General features: G+C 35.8%; 1 protein-coding gene across 6 annotated transcripts in view; it reads right to left on the reverse strand.

Annotated features, from left to right (window-relative positions):
• ARNT (aryl hydrocarbon receptor nuclear translocator) overlaps window positions 1-19,259 on the reverse strand; it is a 58,533-nt gene that overhangs the window by 23,330 nt on the left and 15,944 nt on the right. For 4 of the 6 annotated variants that reach the window (XM_012549726.3, XM_023503577.2, XM_003769917.4 and 1 more), the window contains exons 2-9: window positions 18,782-18,893; window positions 17,179-17,223; window positions 9,940-9,984; window positions 6,815-6,859; window positions 4,623-4,836; window positions 3,193-3,406; window positions 1,241-1,343; window positions 201-266 (exon numbers count right to left, since the gene is read on the reverse strand). In XM_012549726.3, coding sequence (XP_012405180.2) covers window positions 201-266; window positions 1,241-1,343; window positions 3,193-3,406; window positions 4,623-4,836; window positions 6,815-6,859; window positions 9,940-9,984; window positions 17,179-17,223; window positions 18,782-18,893 — 844 coding nt within the window. The remainder of the gene's footprint in view (window positions 1-200; window positions 267-1,240; window positions 1,344-3,192; window positions 3,407-4,622; window positions 4,837-6,814; window positions 6,860-9,939; window positions 9,985-17,178; window positions 17,224-18,781; window positions 18,894-19,259) is intronic. The other 2 variants (XM_012549727.3, XM_023503578.2) reach the window with 1 other exon arrangement.

Consider the following 19,259-nt stretch of genomic DNA (forward strand, 5'->3'; position numbering starts at 1 on the left):
CGTGTAGACTTCTTCTAAGTAAGGTTACCCTGGAAATGAGTAGCAAAGAGAAACAAACGATTGTGACTTTTTCTCTGGAGGACTAACAGGAAGACTATCTTTTCCAAGGCAGGGAAAAGAATGTGGTGGTCTTTGGAGGAAACAAACTACCTCAGAGATCTGGAAGCACTCTCTCTCAAGAGGATAACCTTCAAACTTACCTGCACCTGTTCCTCACAAAGCTCAATCTGTTCATGGAACCTGAATCCACAGAGCTATTTCCACACCTGCCCAGTGGAAAAAAGAAAGATTAGGCTGACCAACATTTTGCTGATTAACTGGAATCAAATTCCATAATTGTTTATTTCATATAATCTCAAGTTTACATAGTTTTGCACATTACTGGCTCAATTCTACCATGTTTCCCCCATTACAGATAACATTTATATAGCACTTTAGGATTACAAAGCACTTTACAAATATTATCTCATTTTATTCTTAAAAAATCCCTAGAAGGGAGCTGCTATTATTATCCTCATTGTGCAGGAAAAACTGAAGCCTTGAGAAGTTATGAGATTTGCTTAGGGTCACACAGACCCTATCTGAGATTAAATTTCAGTTTCAAATTCCTGCCTCCTAGTCCAACATTCTATCTACTGAGCCATATAGCTGTACACTAATTAAATGGTAAGCTCCCTAAAGTTAGTAGTGACCTCTCTTCTTGCCTCAAATATCACTTAATGTCTAGCATAGTGCTCAAAAATATACAGTTTATATATGTAGGAACCCCCTATTTCATTTAAAGTTGCACTCACTGGAACAGAGTAAGGAATTCTGAGTACAAAAATGTCGGGGAAAGTATAGAGTCAAGACAATGGAGTTCAAAATCTTACGGGGTTCAAACACTTATTAATTATGAGATGATGAATAAATCAATTGGGCCTCAATTTCCTTGTCTGTAAAGTGAGGATGTCATCTGTAGTTCCTACTTTATAGAATTGTTTTAAAATTGAAATAACACACACACACACACACACACAAGTGCTCCATCAACTTTTAAGTCACTATATAAATGTTAAATTGTTGTTATCAGTATTGTTATTATTATTATTGATTTCCTACGCCTCTGGAGTTAAAGAAATTAATTTAAATCAATCAGTGTTTTTTGGAGTTTAAAGCATTTGATAACTGATAGTCAAAGTCAGTGCCCTATTCAATGCTGAATTCTTCCTAAATAAAACCACACCAACTTGCCGCTTACCTCATCCGACAGATAAATGACCTCCTTGAACCCATACACATCCTCATGGAAGACTGTTGACCCTCCTTCTTTACTGTCCCAGTCTTTAAGTCCAAAATGCGACCTGGAAAAAAAAAAATTAAGGAAGCTTGAATTGAACTGCTTAGTGAAAAAGAGTAAAGGATAAAAATATGAGTGAGATGGACTAAGAGGTGCATGGAAGCATAGGCAGAAGGGAGTGTGCAGTCCTAAATAATTTTTAACAATACCATGAGTTTGGACTTTGGGACCAATCTAAGAAACTTTTTACTTGTTTCCTGTTTCTGTCAACTGCTCTCAGAATTAATGGAAATAAGAAACTCTGACCATCACATTAGGCCCCAGATATCGGAGTCCATGAGGAGTGAGAAATTGAATATCTAGCATACTCAACCATTAATTACACATAAACAGATTACATGTGATAAATTTTTAAACTTAGACTGGCTTTCTTTCCTATCTGACACATTTTAAAAAAAATTTTTTTAATAACTTTTTATTGACAGAACCCATGCCAGGGTAATTTTTTTACAACATTATCCCTTGCACTCACTTCTGTTCCGATTTTTCCCTCCTACCCTCCACCCCCTCCCCTAGATGGCAAGTAGTCCTATATATATATGTCATAGTATCCTAGATACAATGTATGTGACACATATTTTTTAAATAACTTTTTAAAAAAAGCTTAATAAAATCAATTCCCAAGCACCTATTATATGCAACTTTATTAGAAAGACAAATTTACTGCAGAAACTTTAAAGGGCAAGTATTTCTGATTATGTGCAGTTAACCATACCATTGTGCTTCTCTGCTGTTACCAGAAATTAAGCACTAAATGTGCAATCAACTACATCATGTCACAGTAATGGAAAAAAGTAGTATGGCATAGTGTTTGGGGCACTGGGCTAAGAGTCAGGAAGACCATGGTTTAAATTCCACCTCTGTTAATTTACTAGTGATAGGAGGTTAGCCTCCTAGAATCTTCTTTTCCTCAACTGCCATCGCCTCCATGAGGGCTATTCCCGTCTCTCCCCACTCCACTGAAATCATCATTCCTTATTTCCTGCACAAATTTGTCTATGTGCTTTCCACCGACAGAATGGAAACAGGTTCATCTTTGCCTCAATTCCCCCAGAACATACATGGGCATCCAGCTTGCGCACTTAGCACACAACAAACACTGAACAAATACTCGCTGACTAATATGAATGTGATAAGTCAGTTCATTTCCATAGGCTTCAGGAGACTCTCTAGGAATTATCTAAGTGACAAACAGGCTACCATTGGCACTAGGGAGGAAATTCGCATTCTGGGTGATGGAAAGGTTAATAAAATCCTCCAAACATTCATGCTAAAATCATAGAGAATGGAAGAGCAGACCCACTTGAACCTCACAGAAACTAACAATCAACAATAAGATGAAGTTATTGGCAGTGGTTCACTTCAAACTTTAGTAAATCTGTGATTTTATTTCCATTAGAGTCTACTAGAGCCTCTTATATGACTTCCATTTAGCAATGAAGTCTTGAATCCTAATTTTTTTTTTCAGATTTGATGCCTTTTTTTATAGCTCATAGTAACACTGAGTTACCTTATAATATTGATAATTGATGATGTGGAAAGGGAGCCCTGGCCCATTCCAAGCATCAATCTTGGATGAAAAATTATCCAAAAAATAAGGCATAAGCAGATATCTCATGTGTGAACAATAAAGACTTGAATGTATTGGAGAAGAAGAGAAATGCACTCTGGAGAGAATGCATTTCCTAAGATCCCTCTAAAAGCCAACACAGGTGGGGAAAGAAAAAACTGAGGAAAGGCACTTAGGGCAGCATGAGAAAGCACCGGGTCTATAGCCAAAGGACTTGGGTTCTGCTGCAAAACCCTTACCATCCCTTATCCCTCCCCCCACTGACCAACTACTCAAATCTTACCAGTCAAAGCATTTTCAGAGGTGGAGAGCTGCTCCCGGAGCTTATCCACATCATCTGGGTGCACCTGGTCATAAAGAGTGCTGCCAAACCATTCAGACTGTGGTTGGTTCAAGACAGGGGTCACTGAGTCAGATACGTATACCACTCGGCCTGTTTCACACGACACAATGAACAGAAAACCATCTGCTGCCTCTAGTATCAGGTGTTTCAGCTCCTGCCCCAAAGTAGAATACAAAGAATATGATTAAGTATTTCCATCAATGGAGGACCCAAGGAATCTGGATCTGTTATGACCACAAAAAGCTTAATTTCAAAGTAAGTACCAAGGTGCTATCCTCATCTACTCTTCTTCAACTTTAACTACAGCTACATTTGTAAAGTATCTTGTGATGTCCTATTAAGTTTTTCTCTCTGTTGTGTATGTTTATGTGTGTGTATATATGTATGTATGTGTATATATGTGTGTATGTGTGTGTATATGTGTATAAACATCTAATTTTTCTAAGTGTTAGTTTCCTCATTTGTTTAAAAAAAGAGCGAGAGAAAGATGACCTTTTCTAAGGTTTTTTCTATGAGCTTCCACTCTGTTATCTGGATCTTTATATAATCTTTACAGTCCTTGCCATCTGCATCCCTTTTTCTTTGCTAAAAATCCCTGTTTAAAGCTCTCTACTCCAGGAAGTTCAATATGATTATCCTCACCCAGCTTTCATTATTCCATTCAATTCGGTTCATTTCTAGCACTTATATATCTAGCATTATACATTTTTAATATCTCTCATACTTGACTGTGGCCTCCACAAAGGCAAAGATCACATCTCCTCCTTTGAAATCCTCAACATACATAATTCAGAACTTTTTATCACAGCAAAAGTTCATGCAACTGCCCATTGGTCTTTCTTCTTTCCTCATTTAAACTGTGGCATCATTCAATATTAAAAGATTATTCTCCATCCTCCATAAATGCTTATGCTCAGGGAAAGTCCTAAGCCTTCATATACATTGCAGGCTGAATTAAATTCTCAAAGTTGTTTCTCTTTCTTAACAACTCCCCTCCCTCAATTATTCCATTATACTTTGTAAGTTAAGTGTTCATGAAAAATTTCAAAATCCCTGTCAGCTTTAAGCTGTCCCTTCCTTATTTCTTAGTTCTGATATTAATACACCTAACAGCCTGGAGCAGCAGCCACCTAAATTTAGGTCAACAAAGATGGAGAAGGTTACTATTTTTAATGCAACTTATTTTCCCCCTCATTTTTCTAACTTTGCTAAAATGTCAACACTTTTCAAACACTTTCAATATTTCATATAGAGTCACTCCTACTCTGACACTGTCTGAAAAATATAGTAATTTATCCAAAGAAGAACAAAGTTATAAAATGATCCACCCAACTTCCCGGGACCCTTTGGTGCTGGTGAAACCCAGAGACCTGATCAGTAAGGAAGGATGGCTTATAGGTGCCATCAGTAGAAGTGTTGCCAGTTCCCCTCAGGGATTTCATGTGCGATACAGCCATGCGTAAGATAGTCAACTTGTCTGGTTTTCGGGCCAAGGCACTGCAGGTGGGTACCATGTCTGACAGTTCTGTGATATAAGCCGTCATCTTGTTCCGCCGTCGACGTTCAATTTCACTATGGTTTTCCCTGCATTGAGAGAAAGCCAAAAAGCTCCACCTAACAGGTCATTATCAAGTCATTTAATGGCATAAAGAAGCAACATACCTACCAGACAGGTGCTGAAAGATGTGAGTGCAAAAGTCTTTGAGAAGTTAGGAGGAATGCCCAACCCTCTCATGCAGATCATGCACAAAAGAGAAACTGACACAACACAGAAGAGAGGGCAGGAAGATCCTGGGGTCTCCCTCATAACCTAATGGAGCCCTTCATTTTATTATTCTTTTAAACCTGCCTCTCAGCAAGAGGTTTGTTTGTTTTTTTCCTCCTCAAGTAAAGGGTATTGACTTCATTCATTGAAGTTCCTGAGGTCTATTTTCAAGTGTTCAACATTATGCTCACTTATTAAACTTTTCAAGGGAAGGGTGACATGAAAAAAATGACTTTACTTAATGTAAGTATGATTCAGGAAGTGGACAAAGAAATATCAGTTTAAGAACAGGTTTTCCCCATGCTGCTCTACTCCCAGCTTGTCTTGCTCAAAAAACAAAAATAGGGCAAAGTTGTGGACATTATGTTTAAAAGTTATATATGCTACTTCTGAGACAGAATTAATAAACTAAGTTTCTAAACAAAAAATCTTTCTACAAGCTATTCCCCAAAGGGTTTCTTGTAAATTGCAAATCTGAGGCAGAGAAAACATTGAAATCATTCTAGAAAGACCTAAGAGAGGTAGACCACTTTAGGATTTCAAAGGTGTGTAAGGGTGGGTTTGGCCATACTGTCATTTGGAGGCTAGAAGACCAGATCCTCAATAATACTCTCCCAAAACTAAAACAAGATTTAAAGTATTTTATAGATAAAAGAAGCTTTAGAAATACCATCTAGTATGATTATCTCATTTTCAAAAGAAGAGACAAAGACCTAGAGAAGACAAGGGACTTATCCAAGGTCTCACAGACAGTTAATGATAGAACAAAGACACAAACCCAGATCTGCTGAATTTAGAGTTCTTTACATTATACCATGCACAACCAGGTTTTCTAGAGTGTGATGGTTAGTAAGAAATATAGTGTGGAATACTAACAAAAATCTTGTGGCAAAGATGGAAAAGGACAGGTAATAAATAAGAAGGTTTGGGAAAAACATGGAAAAATATATGGAAAAAGGATGATAGGGCTTTCAAAGTATCTCCTGAATACTTGTTCCAATTATTCATTGCACACCAAGAAACTTTGACCCATTTTCTGGTACTCTCTTACTAAGCTGGTGTTGACTGGCAGCAAAAACAATTCTAAATCTTCCCATGCAAAGAACAGAGGGACTTCCCCTATACAGACCTCTAATTTCATGACTGTTATTTTAGAACACTTAAACCTCCACCTTTAGAATGGGAGCAGACCCTATTTGATACCCAAGCCCAAAGAATGAATTTTCTAATGACCACAAAGAAGCTGCCAAAAATGATTCTGAGCTGTCATAAGTAAGGCCACCATCACTAGGGCAATTCAATCCCATTGTGGCACAGGAATACGGGCTACAAAACAACACCGGAAACCAGGATAGATGGTTTTCTAGAGTAGTAGAGAAGGAACTGCTGTTTTAACATGGCAGGAGATGATCTTCAACACAGGGTAATTTTTTTGGCATTTGGCTTTCTGACAAGAAAACATATCCCTGCCAAAGCACAAATTGGCAGAGCTAATGAGACTGTGAGAACTTTCTGTTTTCTAATCACTTGATGCTGAAGCTCAAAAGAAGACTAAAACTTTATCACTAAAAGCAAATTTCTAAGTTAAAAAAATTAGCCATTTCCCCAAACCCACATTATTTTTTTTAATTGTGAAATTAAATACTTAATTTCACAAACTTCCCATGGTGCTATCTTCATCTGTCACAGATAAGAAAAAGCACAAAGAGGAAGGGAAATAAAAGGAGCAATTTAGATTGGTAAGGAGGAGAAGGAGAGGGAATATTGGCTTCACCATGCTGAACACTGGTCTCCTACCTGGCAAGTCTCTCTTTATCCGCTGAACTCTGCTCATCATCCGACCTAAAAATAAAATTGATGAACTAAGCTAAAAAATTTTTGATAAAGATAAATGAAAGGAAGATGGGAAGAAGGGAAGAAAGATAAAATGGGATAGGGAACTTAACTGACAGCTATGGAAACCTGTAAGAACAAAGAAACCAATATGGAAGACAAAGATCAATTTAAAGAAACTCTGAATGAATCCCATCTGAACATAAAACACTTTATAACCTGAATTAGACCCTACTAAGGTAGACAGTGAAGATAACTAACATCTGTGAGAAAGGAATCCAAGAAAATCTGGAGATCTACTCTGTCATACACAGCTCCCATTAAGGGTAGGAGATACACTGCTATTCAACAAGGTAAGAATTACTCATATCTGAACTTGAGACAACAGATTAAGAATAGGTGATCATTAATAGAATTCTCACAATGACAGAAAACAACAGGACTACACTGAAGAGGCATATAAATAGCATGCAGAGTCCAGTTTCTGGCACTCTCCTCTGTCTTTGTCTGCTTTTGAAATAACTCCTGCTTTCTATTCATTCACTCCAACTGGCTCTCTGAAGAACCACAACATCTTTGTTCCCCCAATGTTCTCCTCTCCTCTGAAGGGGAAACAATGGGTTACTCGTAATTTTTCCGGAAACTAAAGTATCTCAGTGGCAAGTGAAGAAATATCACACTAGTGTGGCACAGGAGTAGATAAAGAGTGTCAGCAATTGATTCTATTTTTAGGATCTCTGCTGCAACTTAAGAGGCAAAGCACACTACAGTATGTTGACATGATGAACTATTACACAGCTACTGTAACGGATATGCTAATATATAGAAATATTTATGTAAAATAATGTTTCAGTGAAAAATCAGGAACATAAAGTAACATGCGCAAGGATTATAAGTATTAAAAATGTAATTCATATGTCATCAAAGATCAGAAGAAAATAGGGATGGATATAAACAGTTCATTGTTCATTAGATTCTCCTCTCTCTTCCTGCCTTTGGCAATAAAGTAGCTTAATTTTCTCTTCTTTTAAAAAATCCAAAATTTGTTCTTTTCAATAAAGAACAGAAAATTTCTTGAATTTGAAATCTGTAAATTCATTCAACTAAATCCTATAGGAGAGAATGTGAGAGATGTTACACAAATTCAACTATCAGGGTTGGCCAATACATTAATGGACCTGTACTGGGAGAAAAATTAAATTTCATGAAAATTATCTCAAGAGAAAACTTAAAATCAAATTTTTATAACCACAACCTGTCTAAGTTTCAGTTTCCTTAGAAAATTAGCTAAATGGAAGAAATAACAGAAAATCAATAGAGAACCAAGGTGCAGTGAACATCACAACCTGATCTTTCTGTTTTTGTCTGCTGGAGACCAAGAACAGTTTTCTATTTTTAAATACACCATTTAAAAATGTAAAACTGACCTCTTTTCTACAACTATGTTCTAAAGCCAGATGGGACTTTAAAGTATACAAGGTCCCGTATCTTATTTTCTAGATAAAGAACTAAAGCCCCAAAAAGTATATGATCCAAAAATGTGTGTCACAAGTAGCAGAATTGGTATTTAAACTCAAGCCCTCTGATTCTACATTCAACACTCTTTCCACTGTACCACATTGCTCTAGATCTGACCAGCTGCATTACAAGTAATGATCACATTTTAAAAGAATAAATTTTGTCTGTTGAGAAACCAAGCAACATCTGAAACCTGTAAACTCAGTAATTTACATCCTAATACAGATGGCAAAAAATAATCTCCAAATATCCATGACTAACCTACTGAATTAGTGATGGTTCATCTCCCAATGATTTCATAAGTATCTACTTCAATAAGTTGTGCTAAGTCACATAAGCAAGAACTGTAAATTCATCCTTCAATACATCTTCTATGACACTGTGTTGTCTTTGAAAAGTCTACCAAGGGTAACTACTACTGAGTTTATCCAGTTTAATCTCCTTTGTTTAGTCTGAGAGGACTTCCATAACCCAGCTCTATTCTATATATGTTCCACCGCTCCCTAATCCTCCGATCCAGTCAGGTCAATTTCTACAACAAAGTAAAAGTTTCTACTTCTATGCCTGAGATATTTTTCTTCTTAAATGAAAATACTTTCCATTTCTCTATTCAAATTCTATTCAAAGTTCATTTTTAAATACATCTCTTTCAAGAATTCCCCCCTATTCCAGGGCTCATAAATCATCAGCATCTTTTTCTTTGAAATCTTACCATCTCACAATCTGTACAACAGAGTTAAGCATTTGATCTTATATTGCCTTAAATTGTTCATTATTTAATATTTTAAAATAAACTATAACATCTTGAGGACAGAGACTAAGTTCTTAGTCCATTCCTCCCAGTCAAGGTGTTGACTAGACACACAGTTTTGAATCAACCCCATTGTATACTTTTCTGATGCAGCACAAAATTAATCTGAAAAATATAAAAATAAAACGCCACTTTAAAATGTACATATCTCCTGAGATGAAAAAAATGCATAAATTGTAAAAAAAAATGTAAATGCTCATGTAATTCTGAAAAAGAACATATTTTTAATAAAGGAAAAAAACTGAGTTTCTGACTGGTAATTTAAATAAACTAATTCTGTTTCAAATCACATCTACCCTAATTCTAAAAACAATTCCATATTCCACAATTTATTAATTAACATTTTACCATTTTTTAATTATATAAAGATAATCTAAAAAAGACTTCTGACTCAGGCCTTATGACATTACGTAAACAGATTTTAAATATCCACTTAATAAACAAGTCAAAGCAATTCCACATACCAGTTAACTCAGATTTTGGCTGACACTACATGGTACCCAGGTGGCACATCACTTTAACAGTGGGGACAAGCATAAACATGGTAATATATGACAATATACTTCTATTCAATGTTTTACAGTGAAATGGTATTAACTTTATTAAATAATAGGAGCTGGAATCTTGAACATTCCTAGATCTCTAAACAGGAACAAGTCAGACTAGACAGATTAAGTCATTTCAACTCAGTCAGAAAAAAACAGTATGGCCAGTGTCTGATACCATTGTATAAAAGAGTAAGAGCCTATATTAACATTACCTGGCAAACCGCTCCTTATCATTAGGCATTTGATCATCATCACATCTGGAAAAGAAAAAGAAACAATTTCAAGATACTGTTGTCATTTAACTTATTTTTCTCTGAATTAGAAATGGGGCACAACAAAGAGGATATTAAAGAAAAATGGAGATGAGGGGGGAATACCAATGCTGTAGAAATAGTAGCACCCCAGCTAGAAAAGGCCCAACAGATTGTCAATCCTTGACAAAATCCTGATGTATCTATCTTATATAAAAAGAGACCAAAAAGAAAGAAGCCGATCTCATGAGGAGAGTTGCTACATATAGTGCCATAACCACTCAAGAGAATGATGTTTTAAATCAAGCTCTGAATAGCTTATTTTTTTATTAATAATAGCTCAAGTAATGAATTGAACCAGCTATACCCAGCGAAAGAACTCTGGGAGATGACTATGAACCATTACATAGAATTCCCAATCCTTATATTTTTGTCCGCCTGCATTTTTGATTTCCTTCACAGGCTAATAGTACACTATTTCATAGTCCGATTCTTTTTGTACAGCAAAATAACTGTATGGACATGTATACTTATATTGTATTTAATTTATACTTTAACATATTTAACATGTATTGGTCAACCTGCCATCGGGGGGAGGGGATGGGGGGGAAGAAGGGGAAAAACTGGAACAAAAGATTTGGCAATTGTCAATGCCGTAAAATTACCCATGCATATAACTTGTAAATAAAAAGCTATAATAATTAAAAAAAAAAAACCTAATGGAAAAAAAAATAATAAGCTCAATCCAGTCATCATCTGCTTAATAGGTAGATTACATTCTACATTACAGAAATAATAAGTTCTTATTGAAAATGAGATCTTTGGTATCTTGAGAGCCAATTAACCTATCTGTGGATAGTCTAATTTTCTTTCTCCTCCTTGTTACGGTAAAATGCTATAAAGCCTAGACAGCATACTCTGAAAGAAGCTGGGTAAGTATTTTTTGTTTTTTGTTTTTGTTTTTTTTGTTTTTTACCATAAATATATGGAAAGTTCAGTCAATTGTCAAGTCTGCACTTTACACTATTTCCTCACAGATGCCCAAATTCAATATAGCAAACCCACAGAAATGATAATCTCTACAGATTAACTAATGCAGAGTAAAGTAAACAGAACCAGGAGAACAATTTATGCAAGAATAGCACTGTAAAAAAACAAACAACTTTGAAAGAATTATGAATTCTCATCAATGCAAAAACAAATCATAGTTTCATAGGACTGATGATGAAAAATGCTACCTCCCTTTTGATAAAGAATGAAGATGTAAAATTAGACATACATTTTTGGACATAACAATTTATTTTGTTTAACCATAAATACATTATAAAGTTTTTGCTTTTTTCCTTTTTCAATGGAGGGAAAGATGGAAGGGAAAGAAAATAAGTGTTTGTTAACTGAAAAATAACGTATGTTATGTGTTATATGTGTGTGTGTGTTTTTAAAATAAAACTCAAGTGCAAAAACAAAATAAGAATAAATGAGTAGTTGAAAATTTAATTCAATCTCTACTAGAGAAAAATTATTTTCCTTATCTTAAAGGCAAAGAATGTGCCACTTAAATAGCCACTTTAAAGTCTTAATGATCTTCACTGAAACAAGGGAACTTTTCTTAAAAAACTACTTTGAATGTTCTAAACAGCATTTATTCTGGGTATTAGCTCTGTCTCTGTCCTCACCCAAAATCTACACTAGCAAGTAAATAGTTAATATCCTCAATATTTCTTTAGAATTTGTTATAGACATTACCTAAAAAATAAAACCAGTAAAGAAATGTTTAAAAGCAAACATGAAATTAATCAATACATCTCTGCCTTTTATTCTATCTGATATTTCCAAGAACCATAGATCATTACACAGTATAAACAAGAATGCTGTAGTATAACTTGTACATAGAAAAAGGAACATATTTTTCAAACTTCCACTCAAAGCAGGAATTTAATCATGAATTCACAGAAGTACATCACAAACTTGAGATATATGCATATGAACTGTTAAGAATTTTTAGGGGTCCCCTGAACATGTCTTTTTGAGTTGCCATATTTCCTAGAAAATGCACCCAAAGCATGCGGGAGGTCCTTAACTGTGTCAATATGAAGTTCGCCATGCCATTTCCCAGCTGATATAATTTGTTGTTTGCATCCCAAGCTGGATTCCCTGGGTGTCTTTGGGAGGCAAAACATCTTGTGCATGCAACTTAAACTTTGTAGATAAGTAGACCCTCTTATCTTCAGTCTAGAAGTTTCTTAGGGAAAAGAATGCACCTTTTAATTGGTGGCTTAGTAGTACCAAACCTAAAACTCTATTATAAAGCAGCAGTCATCAAAACCATTTGGTATTGGCTAAAAAATAAGAGTGGTAGACCAGTGGAATAGAGTAGATACACACGATAAAATAATCAAGGTTTCTAGTAATCTAATATTTGATAAACCCCCAAACTCCAGCTTCTGGAATAAAAACTCACTGTTTGACAAAAATTGCTGGGAAAACTGGAAAATAATATGTCAAAAATTCAGCATAGACCTACATCTCACACCTCATACCAAAATAAGGTCAAAATGGTACATGATTTTGGTACAAGGATGATAGAATAAACAGATTAGGAGAGCAAAGGATAATTTATCTATCAGATCTTTGAAAGGAGGAATTTATGACCAAAGAACTAGAAAACAATATGAAAGGCAAAATGGAAAACTTTGATTATATTAAATTAAAAAGGTTTTGGACAAACAAAACCAACCCCCCCCCCCAAAAAAAAAAAAAAAAAAAAAAGATTAAAAGAGAAGTAACAAAGCTGGGAAAAAATCTTTATAGCCAATTTCTTTCTTTTTTTTTCTCTGAATCTTTCCTTTTTTTTTTTTCTTTTTTTTAAAAATTTAATAGCCTTTTATTTACAGGTTATATGTATGGGTAACTTTACAGCATTAACAATTGTCAAACCTCTTGTTCCAATTTTTCACCTCTTACCCCTTACCCCCTCCCCCAGATGGCAGGATGACCAGTAGATGTTAAATATATTAAAATATAAATTAGATACACAATAAGTGTACATGATCAAACCGTTATTTTGCTGTACAAAAAGTATCAGACTCTGAAATATTGTACAATTAGCTTGTGAAGGAAATCAAAAATGCAGGTGGGCATAAATATAGGGATTGGGAATTCAATGTAATGGTTTTTAGTCATCACCCAGAGTTCTTTCTCTGGGCGTAGCTGGTTCAGTTCATTATTGCTCCATTGGAAATGATTTGGTTGATCTCGTTGCTGAGGATGGCCAGGTCCATCAGAACTGGTCATCATATAGTATTGTTGTTGAAGTATATAATGATCTCCTGGTCCTGTATAGCCAATTTCTAATAAAGGTTTCATTTTTAAAATATAAAGAGAACTATAAATTTACAAGAATATGTCATTCCCCAATAGACAAATGGTCAAAGGATATAAACAGACAATTTTCAGAGGATGAAATTAAAGCTATCTATAGTCATATTTTTAAAATGCTATATTTTAAAAATCACTATTGATTAGAGAAATGCAAATTAAAACAACTCTGAGACACCACCTCACACCTCTCAGATTGGCTAAAATAATAGCAAAAAATAATGATAAATGAGGGGATGTGAGAAACCTGGGATATTAATGCATTGTTGGTGGAGTTGTGCAATGATCCAACCATTCTGGAGAGAACTCTGGACTCTGGACTATCAAACTGTGTATATCCTTTGACCCAGGAGTGCTACTACATGGATTTCCCAAGGAAATCATAAAGAAGGCAAAAGAACCCACATATGCAAAAATGTTAGTAGCATCTCTTTTTGTGGTAGCAAAGAATTGAAAAATTAGTAGATGCCCATCAAGTAAGGAATGGCTGAATAAGTTGTGATATATGAAGATAATGGAATATTATTGTTCTATAAAAAATGATGAACAAGCTGATTTTAGAAAAGCCTGGAAAGATTTACACAAACTGATACTGAGTTAAACACAAGCAGAACCAGGAATACATTGTACACAAGGACAGCAAGAATGTGCAATGATCAATTATGAAAGACTTGGTTCTTCTTAGTGGTTCAGTGATCCAAAGCAATCCCACTAGACTTTGGACAGAAAATACCATATGCATCCAGAAAAAGAACTAAGGAGACAATGTAAATCAACACATGTGTATGTTCATTTCTTTTTTCTGTTTTTTTTTTCCCTCGCTCATAGTTTTTCCCTTTTGCTCTGATTTTTCTCTCCCAAAATGATTTGTAAAACAATGTAGATTAAAAATAAATAAACTATGCAGAAGAAAAAAATAATAAAAATAAGAGGAATACACTTTTTGCCATTGCCTTGCTCCTTCCCATAAGGAGTTTTTGTCCTTTCCCTCCTTCCCCTTTACTACACCTTTCCCTTTTTATGCCATATCCCTTCCTGTTTTCTCTTCCTCCTTTTATTATACTATCAAAAATATACAAATTTCTGGAAGGACTGTGAATTCTGAATTCCACATGCATGTCCACTTTTCTTATAATAAGTTCACATACATCTCGTAACAGTGACTATCTGTTGACAGAACCAATGTATCAATAGACAAAATACTGCTCTAGACCAGTCAGGCTAGTATAGTATGCCAGGAGAAAGTCTACTGAACTGTGCTTGCTTCTTTTCCACAGCTTATATGAAAAAGACCTAGAAGCCAAAACTACAATATATCTGCAAAGATAATGTTAGGTTGCAGCAACAGAGATATATCCATTTCCCAGAACAAGGCTGTAATAATTTCATACTCTGCACTGGCCAAATCAAGTCTAGAATATTTTGTTGGGCTCTGGATGCTACAATTTACTAGGCCCACTGGGAAGAAAAAGTTAGATACAGAAGAGGGCAATCAGGTGGTGAAAGGCCTGGAAATCATGCTATATGAGGAGCAATTAAAGGAAATGGAGATGTTTACTACTGAAGAAATCTTAGGAAAGAATATACTTGTATTAAATATCTGAAAAGTCATCAGTGGAAAAGAGATTAGACTTAATTCTATGTTAATTCCTGAGAGCAGAACTAGGACAAGAGAATCAACATAGAATGATAGAAATCATGTTTCAGCTCAGTGTGAATAGGACTTTCTAGCAGTTGTCTCAAAATGGAACGAGCTGCTTTCTGACATAATTAAACAGGCATCAATAAAAATGTTTAAACAAAAGTTTCATGACCTGTCACGGATATTGTAGAAGAATTCCTATAATGCATTTCATTCTGCCTGGACATGAGTGATCACTATAACGATAAAATACCAACCACTCCCCAGTTTACAAAGCTGCCACAAGGACACCAAGAGGGAGGTTGTACAAGTATTATCATGACAGACATAAGGACAGAGCAAAGCTAATAAGTGCTGGAGTAAGGATTTAAATCCAGGCCTCTTAATTTAGGGTCCAAACCTCTTTCCACTAGAACACTGATTTACTGCATTTTACTATACCTCTAAGTGAGGATTAAGGTTAACAATCTTAAGTAAATCTTCCTGGATTTTTGCATTGCTTATATAAGGGAAGTTGAGGGTTTAGGCCTGTAATTAACTGATGAGTAGCTAAATGAACTATAGCTAGGTTTCCTGGGTAGGAGAGATGTCAAAATTATTTGCACATGTTTATTCTGAGGAACCCAGTCAGAGTTGTTTCAAAGCTTATCCTGATGAGGACAGTAAGCAAGTCTTTAGTTACTAAAAAGGTAAGAACTTAAACTACGTCTTTAAAATTATTATGGTTAGCAATAGTAATTGTAAAAAGAATTTGGAAGCAAGTTTCTCTGAGAAGGCCTCATTTCTCAAACAGAGAGAATGGAATCAAATTTATAAAAAATAAGAGTCACGTACCAGTTGATAAATGATCAAATGATATCATCTGTGCTCAAAGGGCTACAAATTCATGCATATTCTTTGACCTAACAATGCTACTATTTGGCAAGAATACCAAAAGAGATTTGGGGGGGGGGGGGGGGGAAGAAAAGAACTGTTATGTACAAAAAGTTATTCATAGCAGCTCGATTCTCAGGGCAAAAAAAATTGAAAATTGACAGGCTGCCTATCAATTGGGGAATGGATCAATAATATGCGTGTTTATGTGTATATTTATGACAGAATATTATTGTTCTATGGGAAATGATGAGCAGGATGCTTTAAGGAAGAAAAAAACCCTGAAAAGTCCTCCATGAACTCAAGCAAAGTGAAATGTATTGTACAGAAAATAATGGCAATGTTCCTGAATGTCTAGCTGTGAATGACTTTGCTATTCTCAGCAATACAATCATCCACGAGTACCGTGAAGGACTTATGATGAAAAATTCTATCCATACCTAGAAGGAACTATTTATTTCTGAATATAGACTGAAGCATTGTCTCGCTCTCTTTTTTTAACTTAAGTTTTCTTGGGGGGGGGGTGTTATTTTCTTCTGGGAGGGAGATCAATGTTTTTTTTTGCCCCCACAACTTGACTTTTATGGAAATGTTTTACATAACTTCACAAGTAGTTTTTTAATTGTGGGTAGGGATAAGAGAACCTAGAATTCAAAAATTTTAGAAACAAATGTAAATTTTTTTTTTTGTTTTGAATGTAACTAGGGAAAAATATTAAGTAAATAAATTAAACATTTTTTAAAAATTTAAATAAAATTATGTTGAAAGGTGACATTATTATATTGTTTAAACAAGCTTATCAAGTCATGATTTGCAATTAAAAATTGAACCCCAAGCACTCAAGTAAGACTTTCAGAAAAAGCTCCTTCATATTACATTAAATACAAAGAAAATAGCTCCTTTACAATTGCAGGAAATAATCTAGGTGATATTTTAATAAAGGAAAAAGGTGACTAGTTAAAAGCAACCACCCTTCCCCTTTTTGTGGTCCAATCATGGATCCTAAATATCTTGCATGACCTTATAATAACAGGGAAAGGCTCAGTTCAAGTGCTCTTTCTGGAGCAAATAAATGTCATAATTTCCAAACTCTACCTTCAAGAAGCAGAAAATAATTAGGGAGGCTTGCAAAACCTATCAGCCTCTGCCCAATAGGCAATTTCTTTGGAGTGAACAAGATATTTGAACATCTTTTCAAAAAGAAAAGAAATATAATACATAAAATTATGTAATTTCAACCCTGGATATGAGATCTAAGGTCATTTTTAATCCCAAAAGTCTAGGGAAATGAGAAAAAAAATTCTTACCTCAAAAATTTACTGTTTCCTTCTCCATCATCATCAAAATCAAGCCTGGAAAATGCCAAAAATAAAATGTTAAAGATAATTCATTAACATTAAAAAGAATTCCTTACCCATGTGCTGTCTTACCCACACCAAAGCAGGTTTCTAAAAATGAAAGGAAAAATGAGGGGGAAATTATAACAGAGCAGCTTCATTCTTCTTCTTTGGGTCAAAACAGATGGAGATGTTTCTGGGGAAAGGACACCTAAATATTTCATTGTACTTGCACTAAGTGAGTGACTGACACTAAGAAACAAAGATGACATAAGAATAAATGCATTTTTTAAAAACAAAATTGAAATGGCTTTATAAATGCATCAAAGGGCAGCCAACATCTTCCTCAACCCTAATGTAGAACTTCCTGTGTGGGGAAAAGATGAAGAACTATACCTAATCATATGCACATAAAAGCAGCAAGGAGTTCTGAGGAGACAGGAGGCAACCTGTGCCAGGCTATCCAACTCAGGAACACCACTTCAACCATCACTTCTCCTAATGCCCAGATGAAGAAAGCCCAAGATCCTGACCTTGAAGCTCAGCTTCCACAGTCATTGTCCAGGGAAGTAGCTCCTGTGAAGGAACCAGCCATGACCACCAGCTGATGACCCACTGCCACTGAGGGGAAAGGGATACCTGCTTTGCTGAAACAGCAAAGCACCCTGAGGGAAATGGAGGAGGCAACATGTGTGCTAGGCAAATCAAACCCCATCACCTCCACTACAACCTGAGCAGCTGGCAAATAGCTTCAGCGCCAGTCTTGCCTCCACTTGGGGCCTCACAACCACTGCTGTGGGGAGAAAGGGTCCACCTTCCTGGCCACCACCAACACCAGCTCCTCCTGCCAGCTGGAGAAGTCCAATAACTTGTAAGTGGCAGCACTTTCAGACTACCAGCCAGCCTTTGTACCCATCTTTCTGGGAAGCAATCTCCAGGAAGATTCATATTAAGAACTGCTCCTATGAGGTCTGCAGCCACTGCTATTAAAGACCCAGAAAAGAAAGTTCTCCTCCTTAAAGTCTTGGCATTGTAAGAGCACAGAATCAGAAACCGATGTCATAATCAGCAAAAATGACACAGAACCATCTGGTTCAAGATTCTGGATGTTTTTCTGTTACACCCTAACAAAAGGTTCCATGGTTCTATCTGAAAACTTTTACATGTGTTAAACTGCCCATTAGAATGTGGGCTCTTTGAGATCAGGGACTATCTTACTTTTTCTTTGTATCCTCAGCAATTAACATGGGTGCTCTGAACACAATTAGGGTTTTTTCACTGACTTATTCATCCATCTCAAGTGCTCAGAGATTTTTGATTGTTAGACTATTTGTAAGCTATTTTAAAAAAAAGAACATCAGTATAAACCTTTAATCTCACCTAATACCAAATCCAGCAAACAAGATAGCTCAATAGTAGAACAGTGCAGAATAGCCAGAAACAGCTGAGGAGTGAGTGTGATTCTGAAACTAAGCCAATTCTCTTACTGACAGATGAGGCATGAACATTCCAGCATCAGGCTTCTCAGTTTACAGAAACCCTCACCCCCACTTCATTCCAGACTCTTACTCACCCTGGCCGACGCTTAATAGTCCGCTGAGTGATGGCTCCCCCACCTTGGATCCCAGGGCCAGGGTTTCCAGATGCAATGGCTGCTCCGAGTGATGAAACATCTGAGGCCATCTCTGTACAGAAAACAAAAAGCACAATTTTTTAAACCTCTTTTATTATCAGTACAGATTTCAAGTGAGTGACAAAAGTCAACTAGTATTTATTGACACCTACAATGGTTATAAAAACTAGTTTCTTTTTCCTCCTGCAATATGATGAAAGGGGCCTAGATCTGGAGATTCCCAGCTGTTCTCTGGGGTTCCCTGGGGAACCTCAGCCAAATCATTTCCCCTTTTGAGGCCCTGGGAGAAAGCATATTAATAAAAAAGAGCACTGGATTTTAGTCCTAGCACTAAAGCATCTTCCACTGGAATCTTAGGCCAGTGATTTCTCCTCCCTCTGCCTCAGTTCCCTTACTAGTAAAATGAGAGAGCTGCACT

This window comes from Sarcophilus harrisii, chromosome 4 (genome assembly GCF_902635505.1).
Source record: "Sarcophilus harrisii chromosome 4, mSarHar1.11, whole genome shotgun sequence".
In the NCBI taxonomy this organism is placed as follows: domain Eukaryota; kingdom Metazoa; phylum Chordata; class Mammalia; order Dasyuromorphia; family Dasyuridae; genus Sarcophilus; species Sarcophilus harrisii.